The sequence below is a fragment of the Triticum urartu genome, chromosome 6A, assembly GCF_056163025.1.
Source record: "Triticum urartu cultivar PI428250 chromosome 6A, HENAU_Tu73, whole genome shotgun sequence".
Taxonomy (NCBI): domain Eukaryota; kingdom Viridiplantae; phylum Streptophyta; class Magnoliopsida; order Poales; family Poaceae; genus Triticum; species Triticum urartu.
The window spans coordinates 326,076,498-326,085,957 of NC_141878.1; the positions used below are offsets into that span (position 1 = coordinate 326,076,498).

At 47.7% G+C, this 9,460-nt stretch overlaps 1 protein-coding gene across 2 annotated transcripts; it reads right to left on the minus strand.

The window, feature by feature from the left end:
- Positions 1-982: 982 nt before the first annotated feature.
- LOC125512595 (uncharacterized) lies at positions 983-5,773 on the minus strand. 2 transcript variants are annotated; one of them, XM_048677692.2, is made up of 4 exons: positions 4,944-5,773; positions 4,447-4,569; positions 3,144-3,321; positions 983-1,318 (listed from the first exon to the last, which is right to left on the minus strand). In XM_048677692.2, exons 1-4 carry the CDS (start codon positions 4,958-4,960, stop codon positions 1,295-1,297), a joined length of 342 nt encoding a protein of 113 aa, XP_048533649.1. In that variant the 5' UTR covers positions 4,961-5,773; the 3' UTR covers positions 983-1,294. The 2 variants fall into 2 exon arrangements, with proteins under 2 accessions (XP_048533649.1, XP_048533650.1); XM_048677693.2 differs by having other exon boundaries at positions 4,447-4,551; positions 4,944-5,760.
- Positions 5,774-9,460: the final 3,687 nt, after the last annotated feature.

Below are 9,460 nucleotides of genomic sequence, written 5' to 3' on the forward strand. Positions count from 1 at the left end.
ATGCTTTGCAAGCTGACCATCTGCAGCGTAGCCATTACCAAGACCCTCATCGACGGCGGCGCCGGCCTCACCGTGCTCTCCGTGGAGGCTTTCGGCCTCGTTCACGTACCACTTAAGCGGCTCCACCCCAGCAAACCTTTCTTCGGGGTCGGCGGCAACTCCTCCAACCCCTGGGGCAGATCCGTCTCCCCGTGACCTTCAGCACACGCGATAACTACCGCACCGAGCTAATCGACTTCGACATCGCCTGCATCAGCTTGCTGTACAACGCCATCCTCGGGTACCCGGCGCTGGCCCAGTTCATGGCAGCAACCCATCCTGCCTACAACCTCATGAAGAAGCCAGGAAGCAAGGGCGTCCTCACCGTGCCCGGAGACACCAAGGAAGCCGTGGCGGCCCTCAAGCTAGCCTTCAGGGCCATGGCGGCAGCTTGCCCCGCTGACAAGGCCGTGTCCAGAACCAAGGAGGCTGCGCCGACCAAGAAGAAGCAGTTATCCACTCAAGGTCAAGCCAAGACGAAGCAGATACCGGTCGACGCGGACGAAGCCTCTGATGCTACCTTTACCACTACACCACTACACCAGTGCAACGGCATGTAATCTATCGGGAGAAAGCCCTTTAGAGGGCAGAGAAACTGCCGGGATAGCATTTCTTCCGGCAGATAGAACTGCCACGAGAACGGCTGCCGGGGATTACTTGTCCTGGCAGATAAACTATTCCCGGCAGTTTTTCTGCCCTGGCACATGTATTTCCCAACAGTTAATATTCTCTCGGCAGATTGGTCAAGGCACGAGAGACTACAAATATCGGCAGTGGAACTGCCTGCAGAAGCTTGTTTGCCCGCCAATTAATATGCCATCATGTTAGTTTCACTAGCAAAGGGAAACATATCTCCCAGTTTAGCATCCATTCGCTATGTTCAAGCAATCAGGACGTATCATGCAATTTATATATACATCTCAATTGAAGTTACGTAAAGTCCTCGTCAAAAGTATTGAACTTCATTCAATAATCATAGCAATCATATACAAAGACGTTGTGCCACAAAAGAAGTGCTTCCATTTGTTTTTAGATGTGCCACACAACCAAGCTGAAGTTGTGCCAAAAAAGGAGAAACACATTTATTTCGTGATGCACCACACAACCAACATGAGCATACATTGACTTAACAACCACCAAAATGAGCAGAGCAAGTCTCCAGGTTCAACAAACAAGGCATATTCCATTGTCACTACACTGACTTAATCGTAGGCGTTCATAATCTTCATCAACCTGTAGATCTTCCAAACCTCAATCAACTTGTCAATCTTTGAGAAACCTGCACCAAATCGAAAACTCAAAATGGATCTCTTGTTTCACATTTTCAATTAACACATTAAAGATTTTGACATGCTGCAGTTTAACTGATCCGCATAAATAAAACTCTTCTGAATGTGCAACACTTCATCATCACAGCAAGCAATATTACATAATTAGATCAAGCAGGGAATTATTTGAACTGCGCATACAAAAACTTCCCAAAAGGATTATATACTGCTTGGTTCGAATGCGAAGTTACAACTTACTCCGTACTAGTGAAAACTATGATTAGGGATATGGAATTAATTTGCAAATGGAGTATATACTGCTCAGATTTGTGTCTAGTGTTCACAGAAAGATATTATTATCTTCGGGTAATATACATTGATTGGATGCCAAGTTACAACTTACTAGTATAAGGCTTATTTATTCTTACGAGTGACATAGGATTTAAATGATAGAGAACTATCCTACAAAGAAGTTGCTATAGGATTTGAATGGGATGTAATTTAATTTGGATCAGTGGCCGAGCTACAACAAAATAGCTGGGCGGGCCAGCTTAAAGAAAAACATAGGAAAAAAATTCAAAATTTGAATCATGGTAGTACTAAGGCATTAGTCAACACTCAGTTATTTTGGAAACACATCATCTCAGGCTTGCTGGTCTGCTGTTCTCATAGACTGGGCTGCAGTGGGTTGTGCATTCGGTCTTTGAGCAACAGCTAGGCTCTCATGCATTCAGGCGGGCTGGCAAGAATAGAAGTATCTCATCCAGTGGCGAGTCTAGTAGGGGGGCTACAACAGGCTCTAGCCTACCGTCCAAAAATATTAAAAAAAATAGTACTACACATCGCAGCTCAGCAACCCAATATCTTATTCTCTGCCGAACAACACCAACACTCCAACAGCCCACACGCAAGTGGCACACAGGATATCGAGTATGGACATAGCGAGATGACAGAGCCTCACGCTCCACGGCTCAAGACAAGTATATCGATATTTGTTTGCTGTAAAAAATCATATCAATATTTGTCTGTTTAAGTAGGAAAATATGAAATATATAATCAAATTTTCTACTTTTCAAAAACTTCAGAACAACTATAGTAAATACTACATGTTTCCAATACTAATCTGGCTAATTTTGAGCTTATTTGAAGAAAAAGGATTAAGTGATAATGGCTATATTTTGCTAACTAATTCATATTTTGGTGAAAATTTTGATTTTTTAAATCTATCAAATACTACATGTTTCTAGTAGTAATCTAAGGAAGTTTCAGCTTGTTTGGAGCGAAAGGACTGGAGATAATGACTATTTAGCTAGACAGATATAAATTTCCGTTCAAAATTTGATATTTTCAGAAAACCATAAGATGACAGTAATAAGACATATATTTTCAGTAGCATTCTGGCAAATATTAGCTTATTTGGATAAAAAATTAGGAGATAATGCCCTTTTCTCTTTAATTAAAATGATGCTTAGTTCTCGTTGTTAAGTTTGAGCCCACCCTTCATTGTCTTCCTGGATTCGCCACTGATCTCATCTATGCTGCTCACGGAGTATCACTATTTATTTAGGACCTAAGATGAGTTACTTTAACAGTAGGATTTTCTACATTGCTCTACAAATAAGCAACAAGATAATGTGCAAACTTAACATCAACATGCACCTAATATGTGCATGACAAAGTGAACTGCAAAAAGCATGAATTAATATGCATGACAAAGTGAACTCGACAAAGCATGAATTAATGTGCATGACAAAGTGAGCTGCGCAAAGCATGTAACAAGATGTAGTATTATGATAGATGCAATTGTACAATAGATGCAGTAACCAAAGAGATCACCTTCTTTCTTTTACTTTGTCGCTGACTGGCTCGTCCTCCAAAATCATCTTTTAGATTTGAGAATGTAAAGGACCCAAATCGTTCAAAATCATCACTATTCCTTGCTTTAAGTAAAGCTAGCCTCTCATGCTCTTGTGCTTCAGCATTGTCTTCTTCTATTCCTTTTCCATTCTTTTTCCTAAAACGAGAATTCGTGGCACATTAGGATTGACACATTAGGTGTCACGCAGATAAGCATGTAACTGAAAACTGGAAAGAAAGGCACAAACTTTAGTTGCTGAATATCATCATCTATATTATAAAAACATAGCACTTGTTTTTTCCGTCGGATTTTGCAGAACACAAACAGAGAAGCTACTATCAAAATTAGCAGAAAAAACTAGTATGGACGCCTTGCGGATCTTGCCCAACCTCCAACACCTTCAAGATTGTGTCAAACCTTTCAAGACCTAGGTTATAATGCCGAGCTGAAATTTGAGGTTAGTCTAAAACATGAATTCTAAGTTGGTACAAAGCAGAGCAACATCACTCTGACATAGTATTGTCACTTACTGCATGACTATCATTACGACAGGAAAAATAGAATATTCGAAATAAAACAGAGAAAGTTGAACATCACAGCAAGATGGAGGACAATTAACTTCAAGGTCATCTTTAGCTAGAATGAAGACATCCAACAAAAAATCATAAAGTACCTGTTTGGACTGGTTTTAATTTCTTCTTGCATCAGTCTACAAGACCCTATACTTGCTCTAGGTACAAGTCTACCAGTAAGTACAGTTGTCAGTTTTTACTTTTCACTAATGTCACTTTATTGAGCACAGGCATGAAAGTGGGTGATATCTTGTATTATCTTTCTTGCGCACACAGCTGCTACACAGAAATACCATTTACTAGTCAAACATATTTAAAAGGAGATCATTGCTTCATGTTTTTAGTAAATTGAATATGAACCTTCCATAAATGTAATTCTACATCCTCGTGGAGATGATTCAAAGCATATTTCTCTTACCAATATACAACAAGAGCTCAGTAAGAGGTAGATTTTTATATACTACACCGTTCCTAAATATAAGATGTTTTGGCAGTCTAATTTAAACTTCCAAAACATCTTATATTTAGAAACAGAGGGAGTATATCCTAGTGCATGGAGCACCTGCAGCTAAGAAAGAAGAGGATGTAGCTTGACATGGCATGTAGAATAGGGACATAAAATCATAGGAGAGGAGAAAGAGCAGCATTAGCAGCCAGATATCATAGCAAGCACAGGCAGCGGAGGGAGCACGGTAGGAGCAACTTGTACCTTGCAGAACTGTACAGTCTGACGGCTTGTGGAAGCGGCGGAGAGAGCATCGATGGAGGTGACCTTCCAGCATCTTGGGGAGGCAGCAGAAACACTTCCAGCAGACTGGAACAGGGTAAGAAACTGCTTCATTGTTCTAGTTTTATCAGACTTCACAGAAGTTTGCAACACTTATGTTCATAGAATAAATAAATATCCACATACAGAAACAAAAATGTACTAGTGAACAAAGGGACTTCAGACCCAGACAGCTCACATGAAACATCTAGTAATTCATGAATCTGGTCTGATGATCAAGATAAAATTCAAGCAATACTTTTTTCCCAGGAACAGAACCGTTATTCTAAACCAATAAGACGATACCTGCGACCTAAACAATGTATAGAAGATTTGCATAAATCGGATCTTATCACTAGATTGAAAATAGTTACGAGATCAAGATAATTCATTGAATGAAGAGAGCCCCATCAATTAGGTGGACAAGAATAAGGGCTTACAAGCTAGCATAGGCCATCGTCAACCTGGTTGTTGACGAGGAGCCATCACACCAAGGCAGACCGTTGAATCAGTCGAGCTTGCACCCTTAGTGAAGAAGGCTTGAAGCCACCGTGAGCGGCGGGTTGGGAAAAAGGCTTGAAGCCCCCTGCCCCCATATATAAATGAGCCATAAAATTGTGCCTCTAGGGCCAGTTGGGAACAAGGCTTGAAGCCACCGTGAGCGGCGGGTACTCCTCCAAATCTCCGTCCAGAAGCGGAACTGCAAGGCGGGGGCGCAACGGATAAAGGCGGCCGTGGAAAGGAGGGAGGAGGAGATGCGAATCCACGTCGTCTCAGCCGGCGCTTGTGGAGAAGAGGTGGAACCGCGCCATCCCATCCGCCGCTGGTGGAGGAGAGCCAGATCCGTGGTCACAGGCGGCTCCAAGCAGGAGAGGGAGGAGCGGTGGGAGGAGCCATATCCGTGTTCACAGGGTTCGGAAGGAGGGTAGAAGCCGTTTCCTCTAGAGACCAACCGGAGGACGACCAGGAGGGACGGCGGCGTCAAACCCTAGCCCGCCAAGGTAGTCAGGAAGGAAGCCAGGTGCGGTAGGGGTCGGGGGTGGCGAAGGGTGAGGCCAGGGTCGGGGACGGCGGAGGGTTATCGACTGCCGCTGTGGTTAGGAGCGGCGAAGGTTGGTCGGCGGCGGATGGGATCGGGGGTGGAAGGCTGCCTGATTTGGTGGCGTGACTTGGGGGAATAGAAGAAGTGAGGGTGAGGTGCGAGGGCTATTTCTTTTATCTTTTGGCTGAAATGTCTCGACACACACAGTACCGGCAGATAAAAAGTCGGGTTCAGTTCTCCTGGCAGATAAGGTGACCTAAAACGTGGACATCGTTGCCGGCAGTTTATATGCCTGTGTTGCTCAACTTCTACCGACAGTTCACCCGCCCTTAAGTATTTCTGCCGGCAGTAATGAGATTCCTAGTAGATAGTTTGCCGTTCACCTGGTATTTCTCTCGGCAGTTGATTTCCCCCAATTAAGTGATGTGGTGTAGTCTACCATAGGTGCCGACCTCGTCCTAGATCAAGAAAAGGAGTTGGTGGACTTCTTGCGAGTGAACAAGGAAGTATTCGCCTGGGAGCCCAAGCAGCTAGTTGGGGTTCCGAGAGGAGTAATTGAGCATCATCTGAGGGTGCGCCCCAATGTGTGCCCTGTGAAGCAGAAGGCGAGGCGACAATCCACGGAGAAGCAGTCTTTCATCGTTCAGGAAACCCGCAAGCTGGAGGTAGCAGGTGTCATTCGCGAGGTCCGATACCCAAAGTGGCTGGCAAACCCAGTCATCATGCCAAAGAAAGGAGGGAAGGAATGCATGTGTGTCGACTTCACCAACCTCAACAAGGCTTGCCCTCAAGATCCGTTCCCGCTGCCGCGCATCGACCAGATTGTTGACTCCACCATGGAGTGTGATCTGCTGTCCTTCCTGGATGCGTTCGCAGGCTACCACCATATCAAGATGGTAGTGGAAGACGTGGAGAAGACGACTTTCTTGGCCCCATGCGGGGTATACTGCTACACTTGCATGCCATTCGGACAGCGCAACGCAGGAGCGACCTTTCAGCGGCTGATGCACATCGCCTTGGGGCAGCAGCTCGGGAGAAACGCTGAGGCCTACATCGACGACATTGTGGTGAAGTCTTGGGAGGTGAGAACTTTGATTCAAGACCCGGAGGAGACCTTCGCGAGCATGCGCCAGGTGGACTTGCGGCTCACCCGAAAAAAGTGCGTGTTTGGTGTCCCTTCCGGCAAGCTGCTTGGCTTCCTCATGTCCTACAGGGGGGATGGAGGCCAACCCGGAGAAGGTCAAGGCAATCGAAGACATGAGCCCACCACAAAACCTCAAGGAGATGCAGAAGCTTGTAGGCTACGTGACTTCGCTGGGGCGCTTCATCTCCAAGTTGGGGGAGCGCGCCTTGCCGTTCTTCAAGATGATGAAGAAGAAGGGTCCGTTCGAGTGGACCCCCGAGGCCGACCTGGCATTCCAAGACCTTAAGAGATACTTGACCAGCCCGTCGGTGATGGTGGTGCCTCGTCCTCGTGAGTCCTTGGTACTCTACTTGTCTACCACACCCCATTCTGCCAGCGCGGTGCTGCTGGCCTTCAGAGAGGAGCCCCAAGTCAAGGGCAAGCCAAATGAAGCCGCCAAGCCGGATGAGGCTGCACAACACCAAGGCGATGCTCCTGAGACAGCGGCTGCCCTAGCTAGTCATCAAGCCCCAGGAGCTGGTGATCCGCAGGAAACACCTCAGTCCCTGGGAGCCAAAAACTTCGTCAGCTCTCACACCCCTGTCGAGCACCCAGTGTACTTCGTCAGCACAACGCTACAAGATGTGAGAGGATGGTACCCCATGCCTCAGAAGCTCTTGCTCGTGCTCTTGGCAGCCTCTCGTAAGCTGCACCACTACTTCCAGGGTCACCCCATCAAGGTCATCTCAGCTTACCCATTGGAGAGAGTGCTCCGAAGCCCCAATTCTGCAGGAAGGGTCGCTGAATGGAATATCGAGCTGCAAGCGTTTGACCTGGAGTTCAGCACAACTAGGGTCGTCAAGGGGGTTGTGCTCGCTGACTTTGTGGCAGAATGGACCGATAACCCAGAGCTCGAAGCAGGCGAGAACCGATCCCTCTCGCCAGGGAATGAAGCACCAGACGGCTGGGTCATGTACTTCGATGGCGCGTTCGCGCGCCAGGGTGCATGGGCTGGAGCCGTGCTCATCTCGCCCACTCAGGACAAACTTTACTACTACGCCGTGCAGCTCTGCTTCAAGCGGGGTGAGAAGGTCTCCAACAACATCGCAGAGTAGGAGGGTCTCATCGCCGGCCTCAAGGCTGCGGTTGCCCTGGGGGTGAAACGCCTCACCATCAAGGGAGGCTCGCCACTCCTCGTCAACTTCTCCAACAAGGTGTATGAGCCAAAGGATGAGCAGATGGTGGCATACCTCGCAGAGGTACACAAGATGGAAAAGCAGTTCCTAAACCTGGAGCTGCAGCATGTGCCTCGTGGCACCAACAAGGAGGCCGACGACATCGCCAAAAGAGCATCCAAGCGGCTACCCCATGAGCCTGGCGTCTTCAAGGAGCGGCTCTTCAATCCTTCGGCAGCACCTCCGCCTGCAGAGCCGACGCCACCTCAGGAGGAACTCCCCCAGCCACCAGCCTCGGGAGCCCCTATCTGCGGCCAGACCTCAGGAGCGCGCCTCCTCTTAGCGCTCGAGCCTTAGGAGGGGTGCTGGATCAAGAAGTTAAAGGTGTATCCGACGCAAGGCACGTTGCCGGAGAAGCAGGAAGTCGCAGAACGTGTGGCCCGGTAGGCTACGGCGTACTGCATTCAAGACGGTGAGCTATACAGGAAGCGGCCGAATGATGTTTCTCTACGATGCATTTCCAGGAAACAGGGGGTGAGCTGTTGGCTGACATACACGGAGGAGACTGCGGGGACCACTTGTCGTCGTGCACCCTAGTCGGCAAGGCTTTCCGCAGCGGGTTCTACTGGCCCACGGCACTCAACGACGCGACCGAGCTGGTGAAATCCTGCGAGGCCTGCCAATTCCACGCCAAGCAGATCCACCAGCCTGCTCAGGACCTCCAGATATCCCGCTCTCATGGCCGTTCATGGTCTGGGGGCTGGATATCCTGGGCCCATTTCCTCGAGCACCTGGAGGCTACCGCTACCTCTATGTCGCCATCGACAAATTCACCAAGTGGGCAAAAGTGGAAGCCGTCCGCACCATCTCAGCCGGGTCAGCGGTCAAGTTCATCAAGGGCCTCGTAAGCCAATTTGGAGTCCCTAATCGTATCATCACTGACAATGGCTCACATTTCACCAGCAATCTCTTCAAAACATACTGTGCTAACCTTGGAACGCAGATCTGCTACGCCTCCGTGGCGCACCCCAAGAGCAACGGCCAGGCTGAACGCGCCAATGCAGAGGTCCTGAGGGGTCTCAAGACCAGGACCATCAAGAAGAAGCAATACAAAGCAATATTAATCAGTTGGGGCCACCAGTTGGCGACAAGCTTAGAGGGAACACCCTAGGGGTGGGCAGGCTTGTGGGCCCTCTGATGCTCCTCTAACCCTAATCTTTGTTCTATAAATACCCAAATATTCCCCATATACCAAGGGGCACACCAAAAATACTTTTATGTCGCTGCAAGTTTCTGTCCTCATGAGATCCCATCTGGAGGCCTGTTCCGGTACTCTCCCGGTGGGGGATTTGACCATGGAGGGCTTCTACATCAACCTTTTTCTCCCTCCGATGAAGTGTGAGTAGCTTACCAGAGACCTACGGGTCCATAGCTCATAGCTAGATAGCTTCTTCTCTCTCTTTGATCTTTAATACAATGTTATCCCTGATGTTCTTGGAGATCTATTCGTTGTAATCTTCTTTTGCAGTGCGTTTATTGAGATCCGATGAATTGTGGGTTTATGATCAGATTATCTATGAATATTATTTGAGTCTTCCCTGAACTCTTTTATGCTTG

Coding starts and splice junctions, on each gene's coding strand:
- LOC125512595 (XM_048677692.2), bottom strand. Junction 3,322..4,446: donor AGACTGTACAGTTCTGCAAG/GTACAAGTTGCT, acceptor TTCTCGTTTTAG/GAAAAAGAATGGAAAAGGAA. Junction 1,319..3,143: donor GACAAAGTAAAAGAAAGAAG/GTGATCTCTTTG, acceptor GATTTGGTGCAG/GTTTCTCAAAGATTGACAAG.